Here is a 17,086-nt window from a genome sequence, read left to right on the forward strand (position 1 = left end):
GCTGGGACCTTGGGTGGGCTCCCTCCAGTGCCAGTTGTGTGGCAGAGCTCAGCGCCAACCCCTGTGAATAATTCAGGCGCTGTTGGGCCGCCTCCCAGCTGCCGCCTTTCCACCTGTACCCTGGGGCTTGCTGGGGGGGCGTAGGTAGACACAGGCTGTCACCAACGTCACTTCCTCCACCCACCCCACCTGTCCAGGAGAGATATAAGGCACCTTGGGGCCTCTGCCTCCTTTGCCCAGCTCCCCAAGCCCGGGCCCACCCTGTGGAGGAGCGTTGGACGCAGGACTCCCGGAGCTCTCGGCCCCACCATGCCTCTGCGTGGCCTCACGTCCCTGCTGCTGCTGCTGCTGCTGGGCCTGGGTGAGCCGGGAGACCCAGGCCTGGGGCCGGCGCTCGGGGCTAACAAAGGCTTCCTCTCCCGGGCTCGGCAGGGATGGTGCTGGGGGTGAGGGAGAGGTGGGACAGACACGGGGGAGGCAGGGGCCGGCCCAGGCTTCCGACAGTGAGCCCACTCAGCACCCTGGGTAAGGTAAAGACTGGCCCAGGCTTCAGTGAGGCAGCTCAGGACCCCGGGTCAGGGCTGGGGCCGGCCTAGGCTTCCAACAGTGAGCCCACTCAGCACCCTGGGTAAGGTAAAGACTGGCCCAGGCTTCAGTGAGGCAGCTCAGGACCCCGGACAGCGCTGAGCAGCAGCTCCCTTAGGCTGAGTCCCAGGACTTCCTCTCTAAAGCCTCCGCTTCCCTTCTTTCCCACAGCTGGCGCTGTACCTCTCTCTCGGCAGGAGGTGAGGGCTCAAGACCCCACACTCTCACCCCCAAATCCCCTCTGTTCCTGGCCCAGAGCTCCATTTCTCCGAGTGACTGTCCTGCATGACCCCAGGTCCCCAGATCCATCCTCTGTCTGTAAGCATCTCCCGCGCCCCAGGCCTCTCCTTGGACCTTGCCCCCTTTTCCTGAAAGGCCCTCAGTTTCCCCGTTGTGCCTCACTGCCCCTCCTAGGTCACCCGATGCCTTGAAGAAGCCCTCCAAGACAAGCTAAGTCCGGGAGGCCCTCGGGAGGGTCCTTGCACACAGCTCTTCCAAGAAGGTATGAAGGTGGGCCCCCATCCCCCTCCTGGCTCCCACATCCCCCAGCCCATTAACGCCACCCTTCCTGCCCCTAGATGAGCGGCTTACATCCCTGCTCCAGACCCTAGAGAGGCTTAGGAACCAAGGTAGGAGCAGGACCCCTGACTGGAGGGGGGGAGAGGTGCACACCAGCTCTGCTGGGGGGGTCCCGTGGGGGAGACAGGAGCAAATGAAGGGGGGGGGGGATGACCACCGTGCCTGATCCTCTGCCCTTTCTCCCTCAGAGATCTCCAAGCACCATCTGAGTCCCGAGCCCGAGGCAGAGAGAGAGGAGCAGGAGGAGGCAGAGGAGGAGGATTTCAGAAAGAAAAAGAGGGGGCGTGGGGAGGCGGAGGGGGAGAAGATGCAGGGCCAGGAAGTGAGAGAGGAGGAGGAGGAAGAGGAGGAAGAGGTGAAAGCCAAAGGAAAGTCAGAGATCAGGGTGCAGGAGGGGAGGGGGCAGCCCAGGGCTAGAGAGGAGGAAGAGGAGGACCAGAAGAAGAAGAGGAGGGGGCCTGTGCAGGAAGAGGAGGCAGAGGCCTGGGGCCTGGGCCTGGAGAAACGCGTGGCTGAGAAGGCCAGTGACGAGGAGACTGCCCAGTTTGAGGAGGAGGAGAAGGGGGTGAGGCTGTCTGGGGGGGGCCACAGCTTGTGGCAGGGGGCCAGCCCCGCCCACAGACCCCCCAACCCCGCGTCCCGGCTGGAGCAGGAGGAACAGGAGGAGAAGCAGGTGAACCAGCTAGACTGGCGGACCCCTGTGGGCTCTGGAGGGTGGGCTGGGGCGGGCTGGGAAGATTCCATTTCAGGCCTGCTCAGCAGCCAGTTGACACTGCTTAAGCACTGACTGTTTACCAAGTGCTGAGTTAAGCACTAGGGATACAAAAAGAGACAAGAGGCAGCGCCTGCCCTCAAGGAGCTTACAGTCTAAGGGCAGAGCACTGTAGACGGAGCAGGGCCTGGACAGGCCGGACCGGGATGGCCAGCAGGGCAAGGCCCCGCCCCTTTCCCACCATTCCTGGCAGCTCTCCTAAGCCTCTGTGTTGCATAAGAGGTGCCAACCTGCATGAGCAGTAATGACATCGGGTTCCACCCTGTGCCAGCCTGGATAGGGACCACCAAGGCCACAGCTGGGGAGGGGGGTGTTGGGGAGGGGAGGCCCTCAGACCACTGAACGTTACTCCCCCACCCCCCAGGAACACCGTGAACTGGAGCGCCTGGAGCAGATGGGGGAGGAGCTCAAGAGGGCGGCCGAGGTGCTAAGCAAGAGGGGCTGAGGAGCACCTGGCCCCCCCCTTCTCCCCCTCCCCGGGCACACTTGGCCAAGGACTGGATTCTGCCCTTGCTCAAACCCAGGAGCCCTCCCCAGGTGGTAGAGGGAGAGGGCAACAGGGGGTCACTGAGAGCATAGGCTCAAGGAAGGGCCCCGGGTTAGACTTCTGCCATGCCCCCTCCCCAACGTGAATAAAGCACAGACAAAACACAGCCTTCTTCCCCTGGTCTGTTTCTGAATTTGGATGGCGCGGCCCCCAACCCAGACCCTTGGACACTCCAGGAGAAGAACCAGGGTTTTATTGAAATTAAGGCTTTTCTACATTAAAAAAGAAAGAACTTGGCTAGGAGAAAGGCTGGCAGGTGAGGGAGGGGCGCCCATTTCAGCTTCTGCTTGCGTGGACCACGATGTCATCATACTCATCCTAGGGGATCACGGGGACAGTTCTTGATCTCCATCATCAGGGGCTCGATTATCGTACCCTCCCTCCCCCAGCCCCACCCCCCCAGTCTCCCCTGCAGAACCATGAGTTGTCCTAGCCCCAAATGCACCCACCATGCGCTCTCTCCACCCCATCATGCAAGTGTCCCCCCGTGCCCCAGCCCCCGGGTCACTCACCCCTTCATCGTCACTGTCACTGCCTCTGGGGCTGGAGTCTTCCTCGTCTCCCGACTCGGGCTCCGGGGCCCCGTGAGCACGCAGGAGGCGGGCGAGGAGGGGGTCTGCCCGGAGCGTGGCACTTCCCAGTGGGGTACGGCCTCCGTACATGCGGGCCTTGGGGTCTGCACCGCCCACCAAGAGCAGCTCCAGGACCTCTGCTGCCTCTGCCTCCACGGCCAGGTGTAGGGGACTCCGCCCACATGTGGGCTCCTAATGGAGGAGGGGGGAGGAGGCAAGGAGAAAGGAGTACCTCCTGGTCTTGAGCCCTTCCCCACCGCCCAGGGCCCACGGGCCGGCCTTCTGGAAGCCATCCTTCCTCCTGCCTCCCTTCCCGGCCTCCCCCTGTCCCCACTGCCCAAGTCGCTGCCTTGAGGCCAAGCCTGGGATCTTCACACCTGAGCCACCTTGTATTTCAAACTAATGTGGCCTGAGGGAGGCCCCTGTGCCCACTGTGGCCACCGCCAGTACCCCGGACCCAAGGGGAAGGAGGGGAACAAGAGCGTGGAGAACAGAGGAGGGTCCAGGGCAGGCCGCGGGGCAGGGGGCTCCATGTTCTTACTGGCTTGTTAAGATCGGCCCCTGCTTCCCGGAGCAGCTGCACCATCTCGGGGTCCTTGTGGATCACGGCCACGTGCAGCGGGGTATGGCCTGGAGGTGGTTTTAGGGAAACAGACGGGAGGGTTTAGAAGGCAGCTGGGAAGCACTGAAGGCAAAGCGGGGTAGGAGAATCAGTGGGGATTTGGACTAAACTCCCATGTGGCCTAGACGTCTCCTGAGTGGGTGCCTCCAGGGCAGTCCCTCCCCACCCTGTGGTCTCACATGTGAAGGGACCAGAAGCCCCCCAACTTCCAGGGGTGGGTGGGAGGGGTCTGGGGCCCAAGGACTGTGGCATCAGCTTCGAGGAAGGGGCGCCTGGGTTGGGGACGTACCCTGGTAGTTGGCCCGCTCTAGCTGGTCCAGTCTCTCAGACTCGTCCTCCTCCTCTTCTTCTCCGTTGGCCGATAGGCCCTCAGGGGGCCCCAAAAGGGCTCGGGCACAGGCATGAGCCCCCGCCCGGCAGGCCAAGTGCAGGGGCGTGTGTCCCCCCCGCTCGGGCACGCAGAGCCCGGCCCCCGCGGCCCGAAGCTTCCGAGTGATGGCCGCTTCCCCCAGGATGGCCGCAATGTGCAGAGCTGTCTATGAGCACATGGAGGCCGTCAGTTTTAGCGGTGGTGCAGGCCGACCACCGGCTCCCATCTCCTGCCCTCAGCCTGGCCAGGACCCAGTCACCTGGCCCAGTACCTCTCCTGGCCTAAGACCTCTCCTGGCCTAGCACCTCTCCTGGCCTAGCACCTCTCCTGGCCTAAGACCTCTCCTGGCCTAAGACCTCTCCTGGCCTAGAACCTCTCCTGGCCTAAGACCTCTCCTGGCCTAGCACCTCTCCTGGCCTAGCACCTCTCCTGGCCTAGAACCTCTCCTGGCCTAAGACCTCTCCTGGCCTAGCACCTCTCCTGGCCTAGCACCTCTCCTGGCCTAGAACCTCTCCTGGCCTAAGACCTCTCCTGGCCTAGCACCTCTCCTGGCCTAAGACCTCTCCTGGCCTAGCACCTCTCCTGGCCTAGAACCTCTCCTGGCCTAAGACCTCTCCTGGCCTAGCACCTCTCCTGGCCTAGCACCTCTCCTGGCCTAGAACCTCTCCTGGCCTAAGACCTCTCCTGGCCTAGCACCTCTCCTGGCCTAGCACCTCTCCTGGCCTAGAACCTCTCCTGGCCTAAGACCTCTCCTGGCCTAGCACCTCTCCTGGCCTAAGACCTCTCCTGGCCTAGCACCTCTCCTGGCCTAGAACCTCTCCTGGCCTAAGACCTCTCCTGGCCTAGCACCTCTCCTGGCCTAGAACCTCACCTGGCCTAAGACCTCTTCTGGCCTAGAACCTCTCCTGGCCTAAGACCTCTCCTGGCCTAGCACCTCTCCTGGCCTAGAACCTCACCTGGCCTAAGACCTCTCCTGGCCTAGAACCTCTCTTGGCCTAAGACTTCTCCTGGCCTAGCACCTCTCCTGGCCTAAGACCTCTCCTGGCCTAAGACCTCACCTGGCCTAAGACCTCTCCTGGCCTAGCACCTCTCCTGGCCTAGAACCTCTCCTGGCCTAAGACCTCACCTGGCCTAAGACCTCTCCTGGCCCAGGACCTCACCTGGCCTAAGACCTCTCCTGGCCTAAGACCTCACCTGGCCTAAGACCTCTCCTGGCCCAGGACCTCACCTGGCCTAGGTCGTTCTGGAGATCCAGGTACTCTGTCCCTGCTGTGAAATGAAGCAGGAAATCCAGGAAGGCCTCGTGCTGGTGAATCACTGCCAAGTGCAAGGCCCTGCAGGGTCAGGGGACAGAGGGGGGTCAGGGGTTACCTCTGAGGCCAGAGCCTGCCTGGGGGCAGAAAATCCTGCTCCCTGATGTGAAAAGGAGAGAGGTCAGGGGTCAGGAGGTTTGGGAAGGGACAGACTTTCAGAACTGACAGAGCTAATCCAATCTTAACAAGCCGGGCTCCCCTCGGTGACCCTGCCTGAAGCCCCCGGGAGAGGGGAGCCCACATGGGGCAGCCTCCTACCCTGCCTCTCCTCCCTTCCTCTCCTGAGAGGCGCGGATTCCCACCCCCCACCAGGGGGCCGGGGTCAGACAGAGGTCAGGGGTCAGCGGGGGGGGGGGGGGGGGGGGAAGGCAGTGGCGCCCAGGTCACGGGCAGGGGGCTGCAGCCGGCCCCTTACGTGTCCCCGTCCTCCGTCACGTAACCGAACACCTCGGGCGCCCAGCTCGCCGGCTCCTCCTCGTCCCCGTCCGCCTTGTCCCCGGGCCCATCCGCTGGGGGCCCGATGGCATCGGGCCCCAGAGACCCCAGCCCGCTGTCGCACCACTCGTCCGCGAGCCCGCCGTCCCCGGACTTCATGGGCCCCGCCGGGGCCGCCATGGCCTACGCAGAGCCCTCCGCTCCCGGGCCCCAGCGGCCCATCCAGGCTCGTCACAGCCACCGGCCCGGGGATTCCGAGGACCCGGGGAATTCCCCCTGCACCCCAACTCGCTCGGCTCTGCGACCAATCGCGGAGGGCCGCCCCGCCCCTTCCCGAGACGGCCGCCAATAAGATCTCGCGACATTCCCGGCGGGGCTCCGCCCCTCGCCCCAAGTTGTCCAATCGGGAAGATGCATTGGATCTGCTTGGCCCGCGTCTCCGCCTCCAGTGTCACTTTTACCAAGATGGTTTCCAGCGCCAGGGACGCCGGGAATCGTGGTTTCCCGGTCCATCTAGGGCCATGCTTGCCTTCAACAGGGCGGGACGAAGGCGCGGGGCATTGTGGGATTCCCGCGATGGCCGCATGCCCTTCTGGGAATTATAGTCCGTAGACTGCCCGCCCCCGCCCCCGCCCGTGTCCAGCTCCGTCACGGGCCGGAGCAGTCCGTGACAGCTCCGAGGGCCCTTACCCTCCCCCCACGCTGCTGAGCCCTTCCCCGGGCCCGGGCCCATGGCCGAGGCGGACCGTGAGTCGGGGTCGGTGGGCTGGGGGCCCGGGCACGCGACGAGGCCCCCGGGGCGAACTGCTCTGGAGACTGGCGGCCCGGAAACCACCGCGTGGGAGCAGGGGGGGAGGGGAGTCTGGCGGAGGGGAGGGGGGGTGCGGGGCCGGGTCTCCGCAGCGCCGGCCGAGGCTGGATGGGAGCTCAATTGGGGGGTTTGGAGAACATCTTAATTCCTGGGGCGTACAGGGAAAGAGCCCAGATTCGGGGCGGGGGGGTTGGGGGGGCAGGTTGTTAAGCGGTGGATGGTGGAGTGAATCTGTTGCTAAGGCCCGGGATCTCCGGGTGGCCGGGTACCTGGTTGCTAAGGGCCCTGTGGTTACTAAAGCCCTCCTGCACCCCTTCCTGTAACCAGCTGGGGCCCCCCTGCTTTAGCACCCGCCACCGCCCCCTCGCTAACAGCCTCCCACCCCCCTCCAATGTAACGCTGTCTCCCCACCCCGTTCGCTAGCCCCCGGTCCCCCCCTGGACGAGGCAGGGAAGGCGCCGGATGCTCAGGTGAGAAAGGGGTGCCCTTGGAGGTCCGTGATTGGCTCGCCGGGGAGGGGGTGAGGCCTGTGATTGGCTGCCGGGGGAGGGAGAGGAGGTCTGTGATTGGCCCTTAGAGGATCTGCGCCTCCCCCGCCTGCTCCCCTGCTCTCCCACGGGAGTGGGTCTCCCAGTGTCCCAGACCCCCAGGAGCGTTCATCCCGCTCCTTCTGCCCCCACTCCGAGGCCCCTCCCCCGCTTTGACCTGTCCCCAAACTGACCCTTCTGTTCTCGGCTCCTATGGCTCGCCTTGCCTCTGACCCGGCTCCCTTTGACCCTGCTTTCCCAGCCCTTCTGCAGTGACATTCCCCCGCCCCGCTGACCCTCCCCACTGTCCTCATTTTCTCCCACCCAGGACTCAGACTCAGAAACTGAGAGCGGAGCTTCCTCCGGGGAGACCGAGAGTGAGTTGGGGGAGGGGCGGGGAGGAGCGGAGCCTGGGAGGGGGGTCTGGGCGCCCCCCGCCCCGAGTGACCGCCGTGCTCTGCTCCTCAGTGGACTTCCTTCGCAATCTCTTCTCGCGGACCCTGGGCCTGGGCGGTGGCAAGCGGGAGAAGGTGTTGGAGGAACTTTCCTTGGAAGGGGTGACCAAGTTCATCCAGAGTGACCGCTGTGAGTCCCGCTTGTCTCCCTCCTCTGGCCAGCTGGGCTTGTCCGGCCGAGGGACGGCGCCCCTCCCCCCCACCCCCGAGGGGGCCCCCCCATGGCAGGGCGAGCCCCACGCCCTGCTCTGCCCACCTTGTTTCTCTTCCAGGTCAGAACATCATCTGCATGGTGGGGGCCGGGATCTCCACATGTGAGTGGCCACTCCCTCAGACCTTACCCTGGGTGGGGGGAGGGCGGAGGAGCTGAGTTTGGGGCTGGGATGACCCCCCCAATGACGCCATGCCCCCTTTCCCCAGCGGCTGGCATCCCTGACTTCCGCTCCCCGTCCACCGGCCTTTACGCCAACTTAGAGAAGTACAACCTCCCGTACCCCGAAGCCATCTTTGAGATCAGCTACTTTAAGGTACCGTGCTCACCCTGGGGTCTCCCGGCCCTGCGCTCCGCCATCGGTGGGACCCCTCGATCTGGTGCTGCCGGGTAAGGGTGAGAAGCCCCCCTCGCCTCGTCCCCCTCTGGGGGGAAGGTTTACTTAGGGTTTTGTCTTTTCTCGCAGAAACACCCTGAGCCTTTCTTTGCTCTGGCCCGGGAGCTGTACCCAGGGCAATTTAAGGTGAGCCTAATCAGGGGAGAGGGAATGGGGGGGTCCTCCCCCCACTCCTGAAAAGGAAGAGCCTGAGATAGTGGGATAGTCAGAGCTGGGGGGGAGGGGAGGAACTGGGAGTGTGGAGGCTGTAGAAATCCCATCAATGAACAGCCTGTGTATCCCTTCCCCACCCCCACAGCCCACAGTCTGCCATTACTTCATCCGCATGCTCAAGGAGAAGGGGCTGCTGCTTCGCTGCTACACCCAGGTGAGGGGGTGCCCTGCCGGGCAGCGCTCGGGCCACTCGGGCACCCGTCGCCCAGCGGGCGGCCCGAGGCTCAGGAGCAAAGGTCTGTCCCCAGAGGTGCAGGCGCCTCCCCATGCCCCTGGGCGTCACGTGATTGGTTTTTTCTTTGCACTTTTGCACAAAAACATTAAACTGACAACTCAGGGTCCTTCCTTATACCCCTCAGATTTCCCTTCTTTCCATTTAATTAAGTTTCTGTAGATGACTAACAGTCGTTGCCTCTGGGTAGCTGGGTCACGTCCTGGCGCAAGTGCGCAGGGTTCTGTGTTCGGAGGCGCCCCCTCAGGGGTCTGGGGTGCGGGGGGAGGCGCCCTGACTGTCCGCTTCCTCCCCGCCCCCCAGAACATCGACACGCTGGAGCGCGTGGCCGGGCTGGAGCCCGAAGATCTGGTCGAGGCCCACGGGACTTTCTACACCTCTCACTGTGTCAGCTCTCACTGCCAGAAGGAGTATGACCTGGGCTGGATGAAAGGTGAGCCCGGGGGAGGGGGTTGGGCCTCGGGTCGCCCGCGACCTGGGGACCGGAGGGAGCCAGCTAGGCCCCTCCCCCAACCCGCCATCCCTTACCTCCTGTTCTCCCCCCAGAGAAGATCTTCTCAGAGACCACTCCCAAGTGTGACAAATGCCAGAGTCTGGTGAAGCCAGGTGAGCCCTGGGAGGGGGAGGGGCCCAGAGGGCCCAGAGGGCTTGGGCCACAGGGATGTTCCCCAGACCGAGCTGGAGGGCCCCGGGCTGCTCGGGCCCAGGACAGCTGGACGCCATCCTCCGCTCTCCTGGCCCCACGGCAGCAGGCCCCTGGTCTGTCTCCCCCGTCTGAGCATCTCTGTCTCTGTGTCTCTGTCTGTCTTTGTGTCTGTCTCTCTGTCTCTGTGTCTTTGTCTCTGTCTGTCTCTCTGTGTCCCTGTCTGTCTTTGTGTCTGTCTCTCTGTCTTTGTGTCTGTCTCTCTGTCTTTGTGTCTGTCTCTCTGTCTTTGTGTCTGTCTCTCTGTCTTTGTGTCTGTCTCTCTGTCTTTGTGTCTGTCTCTCTGTCTTTGTGTCTGTCTCTCTGTCTTTGTGTCTGTCTCTCTGTGTGTCTGTCTCTCTCTCTCTCTGTCTTTGTCTCTGTCTCTGTGTCTGTCTCTGTCTCTCTGTCTCTGCCTCTCTCCCCAGACATTGTCTTCTTTGGAGAGACTCTCCCAGCGCGCTTTTTCTCCTCCATGCAGTCGGTAGGTGGTCCATCTCTGCTCCCCCAATCCCTCCAGGTCCTTAGAAGCTTGGTGGGGGGGGCTTCCCAGGACGGCTCTTGAGTGGCCTTGGGGCTCCCCCTGGTGGCGGTGCTGGGAGGGAGCCTCGGACCAGTGTGGACAGTGATGGGGGGCCCCAGGGATTGGGATAGGAAAGGCAGGGGGGGTTGCAGGGCATTCTGGGAAGGGGGACCACTTGAGCCGAGGCCTGGAATGTGGGGGGAGGGGGTCTGTGCTGGGCAGAAGGCCTTGAACGCCAGCCCGGACAGGGCATGGGGCTCTGGGCTAGATCCCTCAGCTCCGGCTGACCCCTGTGAGAGGGGAGACGGGGCGGGTGAACACAGTGGCCCCCCCTCTGCTCCCCAGGATTTCCAGAAGGTGGATCTGCTCATCATCATGGGCACTTCGCTCCAAGTGCAGCCCTTTGCCTCCCTCATTAGCAAGTATGAGCGTGGGGGAGGGGACACGGGGCCGGGGGCGCTGGGGGGGGGAGCCCAAGGGAGGAAGGGCACCTCATCTCTTGTCTGTCCATCCCCCGCCCCAGGGCCCCACTTGTCACCCCTCGCCTCCTCATCAATAAGGAGAAGACCGGACAGGTGAGTGCGCTCTTGGGGTGCCTCGGCCTGCAGGGCCCCGGCACATTTAAGGGAGATGGCCCCTCAGATGGCGACGGGGGAGTCTGACCCTCTGGGGGCCTCTGAGTCCTTGTCCTCTTGGGGCCCCCCCCGGCCAGCCCTGCCCACTGGTTAAGCCTCCTCTGTGCTGCTGCTTTCTGATTGCCTCTCTTCCTACAGCGGGACCCCTTCTTGGGGCTCATGGGTATGGGGGGAGGCATGGACTTCGACTCAGACAAAGCCTACAGGTGAGGAGACTGGGGGGGCTGGGGGGAGGGGGGCCGGGACTGGGGGGGCAGAGGTGGGGCTGGGGCTTGGGGGGCGGGCTGGGGGTGGTGCAGGCTGGGGCTGGGGGGGCCGGCCTCGACTGACAGGGGAGGGGCGGCTCTGCAGTCCTGCTGCTTTCCTCCCCCAGGGATGTGGCCTGGCTTGGGGACTGCGACGAGGGCTGTCTAGCCTTGGCCGACCTCCTGGGATGGAAGGTATGCTTTGGGGCGTGGGCTCTGGGTCTCCGGCCTGGACCGCGGTGGCATCTGTGGCTGAGACCCCCCTCTGTGCCCCCAGAAAGAGCTGGAGGAGCTGGTGAAGAAGGAGCACGCGGCCATCGAGGCGCAGGCCGGGACCAGCCTGCACCCCCTCGCCGCCCAGGCCAAGGCCGCCCAGGCTGGCAAGGAACCCGCCAAGGCTGAGGAAGCCCAGAAGCCCCAGTGATATGGGGGGCCCGAGGCCAGGGCCCCTCCCCCGGGGCCGCTCCCGAGGGAACAAACACTGCCCTCAGCTCTAACCCTCCCGGGGCCCTCCCTGCTCCCCAGGGACACGGCTCCCCCGGCGCCTAACCTTCCCCCGCCGAGCTCTAACTCTAACTGCCCTTGGGGTCCAGCTTCTCAGCAAAGAGTCTGGGACCCGAACATCCCCCGGCCTCTAACCCTTCCCTGGGCCCCGCTCCTCGGGGCGTCAGGGACCGGGACCCCGACATCTCCCCGCCCCGGGACGCCGGCTCTGCCCTCAGCGTCCCCCTAACAGTTAGCCCGACCCTGGGAGATGAGGCTGAGCCCCGAGTCCACCCCACCCTGCCCTCCCTTGGACATTGAAAGAGGTGGGAAGCCGAGGGGGGGACGTGGGGAACGTGTCTGTGACTGGAGCGAAATAAAGCCGAGAATGGGATCCACTTCCCAACCGTGTGTGTCTCTAGAGGGCCCCGCTAGGTCTTGGGGGTCAGGAGCCGGGCCTCTGGGGGGCCCATTGCCCAAGAGCAGCCTCGGGGCGGCGGGAGGGAAGTGGGTTAGAGGGCAGGGGACTTTCATCCTCGGGCACCTGGAGGAAGCCGCAGGGCTCCGGAACTTCAGGAAATGGGGGGGCCAAGGGGGACACTTGGATTCGTCATGTGTCAGACTGAGATCCAAGGGGTCCTGGGGACCCCAATCCCCCAAGCCGGGGGGCCAGATGGGACTCCCCAAGAAGGAGGAGAGGAAGTTTCGGAGGTGGCCGCTCCCGCTGCAGGCCCCTCCCCCTCCCAGCCCCCCCTTCCGCTGGGCCTGGCTGGGTTCCTGTCAGGGGAGTAATGACTTCCTGTTGCTCTGGCACCCTCCCCATGAAGAACAGGTAGTCTGGTCCCTTGGGAGCCCAGGTGCCTGGCTTCCTCTGTCTCTGTCTCCCTTGGGGCCCCGGTGTCCAGCCTACCCCCTCCCTGGGGACCCAGGCAGCCGAGCGCCTGCCTTCTCTACTCCTCCACTGGGACCGGGGGGGGACCATGGCCCAGCCCCTGCCACCTCTGCCCGGGGAGCTCCTTGAGCCTGCTGCAGACCCCCCCGCCCTCCCCCCTCCCTGTCTGGCCCTGTCCTGAGGTTGGGGGAGGGTCCATCATGGAGAGACGGGCTCCTCATCCCCATGACCCCGCACCTCTGCCCAGGTCCAAGAGGTGGGCCTCGGATTCCCCCGGCACCGGACGATGCAGTCGGCCGAGGATTCGGGAGCCAGCCGTCCTCGGGAGGGGGAGAGGTGAGGGGGCGGGGGGCTGCCCCCTTATTTCCTTTTCCAACCTGTTCCTCACCGGACCCGTTACCCTCACTCTGACCCCCATACACTTCTCTGAGAGGAGACCCTGCACTCAACTCCCCCAGTCCTAGCCCCCCGCCCGCTTCCTGCCGCCCCTCCGGCCTAGTGCGGCTGAGAGCCCCCCATGATGCTCCAGGCTCCCGGAGCTGACGGAGCTGACGCTCCGCCTGATGAGGACGCGGGGTCTGTGGCACATCCCCGACCTGGACGCCCGGAGCGCTCTCGACATCCTGGCCCTGCAGCCCCCTGGGGTGAGTGAGTGTGCTGGGGGACCCCCTGGGGTGAGTGTGCGGGGGGGGGACCCCTGGGGTGAGTGAGTGTGCTGGGGGACCCCCCGGGGTGAGTGTGCAGGGGGGGGACCCCCTGGGGTGAGTGAGTGTGCTGGGGGACCCCCCGGGGTGAGTGTGCTGGGGGACCCCTGGGGGTGAATGTGCTGGGGGACCCCCCGGGGTGAGTGTGCAGGGGGGGGACCCCCGGGGGTGAGTGAGTGTGCTGGGGGACCCCCTGGGGTGAGTGAGTGTGCTGGGGGACTCCCCAGGGTGAGTGTGCTGGGGGACCCCCTGGAATGAGTGAGTGTGCTGGGGGACCCCTGGGGTGAGTGAGTGTGCTGGGGGGCATGCTGGAGGGACCTCCCCGGACCCCCGAGCCTCCCCCGGCCAGAATGGCTCCTCTTCCCTCCAGCCTTTCCTCCCTGTGATCCTCCAGAGTTTCCTCGTCACCGGCTTCGGCCTGAGCCTGGCCCTGACCATGAGTACGGCCCCCCACCCCGAGGCCCTGGGAACCTTTCGGATTCTGGAGAGCTCTGCGGGTGAGGAGCCCATCTCCACGCCTCTGGACCCCCGGCCCAGCCCCTGCCACGAAGGAGGGCTCCCCATACCCGGGACCCTCCCCACCCCCACCCTCACCCCCCGCCCTGAGGAGGAAGCAGAATGCGTCCCAGACTGAAGGGCCAGGCCTTTGGCCCAGGTCCGGCCAATTGCCCTCCATTGCCCCTAGGAGTGACCCTTCAAGGCTCCCGGCTCAGCTTCCCAGACCTGCCCGAACTGCTGGCCTTCCTCTCCACCAGCAGGTAGGGGGGAGGTGGTCAGGGAGCCCGGGGGCGGCCCTCGCCCAGCCCTCCTTGTGACCCTCTTCTCCTCCCCCAGGGACATCCTGCCCCAGCCCCTGCTCCTTCCCCCCGCATCCCTGGGCCCTGGAGCCCCTGCGACCGGTAAGTCTCCCCCGCAGCCGCAGGGCACGGCCCGGACGCCCGGCCCCCTCCCCTCAGCTCTAGCTTCCTCCCCCCAGAACCGCTCCGGATCGGCACGGTCCGGATCACCTCCACCGGAGGGGCCCTCTCCGTGGTGAACCCCCTGTACCTGAGGTGCCACGAGCCCTGGGAAGTCGAGGAGCAAAACCCAGAGACCGCACAGAGGGATTCCCTGGGTAAGGGGAAGGGCCTGGTGGGGGACGGGAGCTCGGGACGGCCGCCCAGGCCAGGGTCAGGGAAGATTCAGACAGTGCTCCCCTCTCTCTCTAGCCCCTCCTCCTGTGGGCTCCCACCGGGTCTCCTGGATAGAGAGCCCTCCCTGTCCCGAGTCTGAGCCTGAGGTCCGGTCCCTCCTCAGCCTGGAGGAAGGGGAGGACGGGCTGGTGGAGGACAGGCTGAGGAAGGCTGAGGAGGCCGAGGAGGAAGGGGAGGACGACGTGGAGCCCACGGATGGTGTGTACTACAGAGTCCAGGCTCTGGCCCAGGCCCGGGGCAGCCTTGTGGCCAAGCAGCTTCGCGCCCTCCAGGCCAGGCTCAGGGAAGCCCAGGGGGGTCCCCGTGGGCCCGAGGCTGGGGATCCGGCCACCGAGCTGCTGCAGGACGTCCATCGCCTCCTCGCTGACCTCAAGGACCACCTGGTGGATGACCCGGAGGTCCAGGCTGCCCACAGGGCCTGGACGGCCCCACGCACCCGGCCCCATGAGGAGCTAGGTAAGGGCCCGCGCCTGTGCGTCTGTGTCTGCACTGTGGCAGCGGGCACGAGCGCCCAGCGGGGCCCTGAGCACGGCTGCCCCCCCGCCCCACTTTCCACCACCATTCCTCTCCTTCGGTCGGAGCCCGTGAGGAGCCTCGCCCGCGAGCCGGGCCGTCACGGGCCCCTTGGGAGGCAGAGGCAGCAGTGAAACGGTCCTGCCTTCCCTGAGCTCCCACTTTCTGGGGGCAGCCCCGTGTGCCCCGCCCCCAACCCCCTACACAGGGACAAGCTGAGGCGGGGCGGCAGGGCGGCAGGGGAGGAGCCAGGAGGGCACAAGGTGTCTGACCTGAGTTTGAAGGAGATTCTGAGAGTGGAAGGTGAGAAAGAGCTTTCTGGGCATGAAGAACGTCCTCCGCGTGCAAAGGAGCTGGAGGACAGGCGGGGAGGCCAGGAGCACCGGCAGCTTGTACGGGGAGCCGGGAGCCAGCTTGCTCCGGGCGTTAGGGGCCCAACGGGGGGGGGAGGGTCATGAGCAGTTTGGGGAGTCGGACCGGACCCTCCTCTGGCAACTGGGTGGGCTGGTGAAGGAGGCTGAGAGCAGAGGCCGCCCGTGAGGCGAGCAGGGCAGGCTGGGATTGAGGAGCGCGGTTCCGGGGCCCCGGGAGGAGGGGCCGAGTTCTGCCCGGCCGCTGGTGTTCTGGCTACGTGGCTGAGGGGGACGGGGCTGACGTGGGGAGCCTGGGTGCTGGGAAGGATGGCAGAAAAAGGGGCTCTTGGGGGGGTGCCAGCTCTGCAGAGAGCACAAATCCGGCCTTCGATGCTGGGCCCTCTGGGCCAGTCACTTCCCCCCGGTGGCCGCCTGTAAAAAAGGAAGAGGAGGAAACTGTAACAAGCTGGGTTTCGGCCAAGTTGAGCTGGGGTTCCTGCAGAACTTGCAGGATGAAAGATGCAGTGGAGAGTCTCCCCGGGCCCTGAGAGAAAGTCCTGGTTCAGGATCCAGATCGGGGACCGAGGGAGCCGAGAACGGGGGGAGAAAGTGGGTGTCCACGGCCCCCGGAGAATAGACATTGATTAGGCTCCTGCTGCATGCTGGGCACTGTGCTAAGCACTAAAGGTGTGCTCAAAGAGCTCACACTAATGGGGAAGATGAAAGGGGGCGGGCGTGGCAGAGAAGGCCGGGCGGCGCCCCAAGGTCCCCATCCCGCCCCCAGAAGCCATGGTGGAGGCCGCTGTGTGCTGGGTGCTCCTGAGGCCGCTGCAGCCCGCCCTGTGGACCAAGCTTCGGATCCTGCGGGCCCGAGATCTCCAGCAGCTGCAGTGGCGCCAGGAGGTGATGCGGGCCTGGGTGCTGCGGGAGGCCCCCCACCCAGAAGCCCCCGGACCCAGCCCGACCCGGCGTCGCATCCACGCCCGCCTGGCCCGCCTGCACGCCACCCAGACCCCCCAGCGCAAGGTGTCCATCCTGCTGGCCATCTGCCGGGACGTCTACTCCAGTCTCGCCCGCACGGGGGGCCAGGGTAAGAGGGGCTGCAGGGTGTTGCGGCTGGGGGGGGGGGGCTCAGCTCTCCGCTAGCCCAGCCGTCCCTCCCTGCAGAACCCCTGGGGGCTGACGACTTCTTGCCGGCCCTGACTGAGGAGCTTCTGTGGAGTCCGGACATCGAGGCCACCCAGCTGGACGTGGAGTTCCTGATGGAAATCCTGGACCCTGCGGAGCTGCTGGGGGAGAGTAAGGGGCAGCCGGGGGCTTCGGCGCCCAGAGCCTCACCTGCAGTCGGGGCGTGTCACGGGGCCTTAGAGCGCAGCTGGGCTCGCAGCCCTCCCAGGGTGTAGAGGAAGGGGTGCGGCTTCCCTGTGGGGGTGAGAGGCCTTTCTCACAGAGCTGGGGGGGGGGGGGTTCAACGGCCAGCCAAGGGGGGAGTGCGGCTCATGGGTGAGGCGAGTCTGGTCCCTCTGGCTCCCCCTGCAGCCGGCTATTACCTGACCTCCTGGTTTGGGGCCCTTCACCACATCGCCCACTTCCAGCCAGCAGCAGCCAGGCTGCCCCCGAGGAGCCTCAGCTACGAGGCTCGGGCCTCCATCCGGCTTTGGCAGCGCCGCCGCACGCTGCACGCCTCGGGCCGCACCCTGCCCAGGTAACTCCTACCAGCCTCTCCAGAGCTGGACTGGGGCCGCGAGGACGGGACCCACCTGGACTCTGGGGGAGCGCGCTGCCCCGTGCTGACGCCCCCCCTTCCCCCAACCCAGCCCCTCCAAGCAACTCGAGAAACCCTGGGCCAGTCTGGAGGAGGACAAGGCCGGAGTGGAGACCAGCCGCCAGCCAGAGGCAGCTGCTTCCTTCGCCATCGGCGACCTGTGACCCAGGACATCGGAGTGACCCCCTGGCCCCTGCCCCTCCCCCAAACAAGAGCACTTGAACACTCATCTTTGTTTTCTCTCCCGTGTCTCCTTTGGGCTGGACTAGGGAGCTGTAAGAAGGGGCTGGGGGAGATATGGGAGTTCCTGAGAAGAGTATTCCAGGGGGAAGGCTCCCTTCCTTCTCTGTCTGTCTCTCCCCCCCTTCTCTTTGTCTCTGTCTCTGTCCTATCTCTGTCTCCTTCCCCCTCCTTTCTCTTCTTTTGTCTCGGTGTGTCTCTGTCCTGTCTCTGTTCC

The 17,086-nt window shown here is 65.4% G+C and overlaps 4 protein-coding genes across 11 annotated transcripts; 3 read left to right on the forward strand and 1 right to left on the reverse strand.

Moving 5' to 3' along the window:
* Positions 1-98: 98 nt before the first annotated feature.
* CCER2 (coiled-coil glutamate rich protein 2) lies at positions 99-2,589 on the forward strand. The gene is made up of 6 exons (XM_074277860.1): positions 99-361; positions 757-785; positions 1,000-1,087; positions 1,164-1,214; positions 1,353-1,837; positions 2,301-2,589. The coding sequence occupies exons 1-6, from the start codon at positions 310-312 to the stop codon at positions 2,379-2,381; spliced, it is 786 nt and encodes a 261-aa protein (XP_074133961.1). The 5' UTR covers positions 99-309; the 3' UTR covers positions 2,382-2,589.
* A 70-nt stretch (positions 2,590-2,659) lies between these two features.
* Positions 2,660-6,107, reverse strand: NFKBIB (NFKB inhibitor beta). Its single transcript, XM_074277854.1, has 6 exons — positions 5,776-6,107; positions 5,276-5,381; positions 3,967-4,213; positions 3,597-3,685; positions 2,996-3,247; positions 2,660-2,801 (listed from the first exon to the last, which is right to left on the reverse strand). The coding sequence occupies exons 1-6, from the start codon at positions 5,973-5,975 to the stop codon at positions 2,760-2,762; spliced, it is 936 nt and encodes a 311-aa protein (XP_074133955.1). The 5' UTR covers positions 5,976-6,107; the 3' UTR covers positions 2,660-2,759.
* On the forward strand, positions 6,074-11,607 carry SIRT2 (sirtuin 2). Of its 2 annotated transcripts, XM_074277851.1 has the most exons (16): positions 6,074-6,542; positions 7,030-7,076; positions 7,462-7,510; positions 7,602-7,718; positions 7,861-7,902; positions 8,009-8,115; positions 8,266-8,322; positions 8,495-8,563; positions 8,945-9,074; positions 9,188-9,247; positions 9,752-9,807; positions 10,192-10,268; positions 10,370-10,421; positions 10,620-10,687; positions 10,855-10,921; positions 11,004-11,607. In XM_074277851.1, the coding sequence occupies exons 1-16, from the start codon at positions 6,527-6,529 to the stop codon at positions 11,148-11,150; spliced, it is 1,161 nt and encodes a 386-aa protein (XP_074133952.1). In that variant the 5' UTR covers positions 6,074-6,526; the 3' UTR covers positions 11,151-11,607. The 2 variants fall into 2 exon arrangements, with proteins under 2 accessions (XP_074133952.1, XP_074133953.1); XM_074277852.1 differs by lacking the exon at positions 7,030-7,076 and having other exon boundaries at positions 6,387-6,542.
* Positions 11,481-16,858, forward strand: RINL (Ras and Rab interactor like). Of its 7 annotated transcripts, none has more exons than XM_074277831.1 (12): positions 11,481-12,041; positions 12,349-12,437; positions 12,631-12,745; positions 13,176-13,302; positions 13,491-13,563; positions 13,640-13,704; positions 13,782-13,919; positions 14,014-14,454; positions 15,649-15,954; positions 16,032-16,163; positions 16,404-16,569; positions 16,682-16,858. In XM_074277831.1, the coding sequence occupies exons 1-12, from the start codon at positions 11,481-11,483 to the stop codon at positions 16,791-16,793; spliced, it is 2,325 nt and encodes a 774-aa protein (XP_074133932.1). In that variant the 3' UTR covers positions 16,794-16,858. The 7 variants fall into 7 exon arrangements, with proteins under 7 accessions (XP_074133932.1, XP_074133933.1, XP_074133934.1 ...); XM_074277832.1 differs by having other exon boundaries at positions 13,200-13,302; XM_074277838.1 differs by having other exon boundaries at positions 11,996-12,066.
* The last annotated feature ends 228 nt before the right edge of the window (positions 16,859-17,086 follow it).

This window comes from Sminthopsis crassicaudata, chromosome X (assembly GCF_048593235.1).
Source record: "Sminthopsis crassicaudata isolate SCR6 chromosome X, ASM4859323v1, whole genome shotgun sequence".
In the NCBI taxonomy this organism is placed as follows: domain Eukaryota; kingdom Metazoa; phylum Chordata; class Mammalia; order Dasyuromorphia; family Dasyuridae; genus Sminthopsis; species Sminthopsis crassicaudata.

What these genes read in the sequence shown, in the direction of transcription:
- CCER2 (XM_074277860.1), top strand. Translation starts at nt 310, where the DNA reads ATGCCTCTGCGTGGCCTCACGTCCCTGCTGCTGCTGCTGCTGCTGGGC. An exon ending in CACACAGCTCTTCCAAGAAG is followed by an intron (nt 1,088 to 1,163) that starts GTATGAAGGTGG and finishes TCCTGCCCCTAG; the next exon opens with ATGAGCGGCTTACATCCCTG. An exon ending in AGGAACAGGAGGAGAAGCAG is followed by an intron (nt 1,838 to 2,300) that starts GTGAACCAGCTA and finishes CCCACCCCCCAG; the next exon opens with GAACACCGTGAACTGGAGCG.
- NFKBIB (XM_074277854.1), bottom strand. Translation starts at nt 5,975, where the DNA reads ATGGCGGCCCCGGCGGGGCCCATGAAGTCCGGGGACGGCGGGCTCGCG. An exon ending in GTGACGGAGGACGGGGACAC is followed by an intron (nt 5,382 to 5,775) that starts GTAAGGGGCCGG and finishes CTGACCCTGCAG; the next exon opens with GGCCTTGCACTTGGCAGTGA. An exon ending in GGGCCGATCTTAACAAGCCA is followed by an intron (nt 3,248 to 3,596) that starts GTAAGAACATGG and finishes CTCCTCCATTAG; the next exon opens with GAGCCCACATGTGGGCGGAG.
- SIRT2 (XM_074277851.1), top strand. An exon ending in ATAAGGAGAAGACCGGACAG is followed by an intron (nt 10,422 to 10,619) that starts GTGAGTGCGCTC and finishes CTCTTCCTACAG; the next exon opens with CGGGACCCCTTCTTGGGGCT. An exon ending in GACTCAGACAAAGCCTACAG is followed by an intron (nt 10,688 to 10,854) that starts GTGAGGAGACTG and finishes TTCCTCCCCCAG; the next exon opens with GGATGTGGCCTGGCTTGGGG.
- RINL (XM_074277831.1), top strand. Translation starts at nt 11,481, where the DNA reads ATGAGGCTGAGCCCCGAGTCCACCCCACCCTGCCCTCCCTTGGACATT. An exon ending in GCCTTCCTCTCCACCAGCAG is followed by an intron (nt 13,564 to 13,639) that starts GTAGGGGGGAGG and finishes CTCCTCCCCCAG; the next exon opens with GGACATCCTGCCCCAGCCCC. An exon ending in CCCTGGAGCCCCTGCGACCG is followed by an intron (nt 13,705 to 13,781) that starts GTAAGTCTCCCC and finishes TCCTCCCCCCAG; the next exon opens with AACCGCTCCGGATCGGCACG.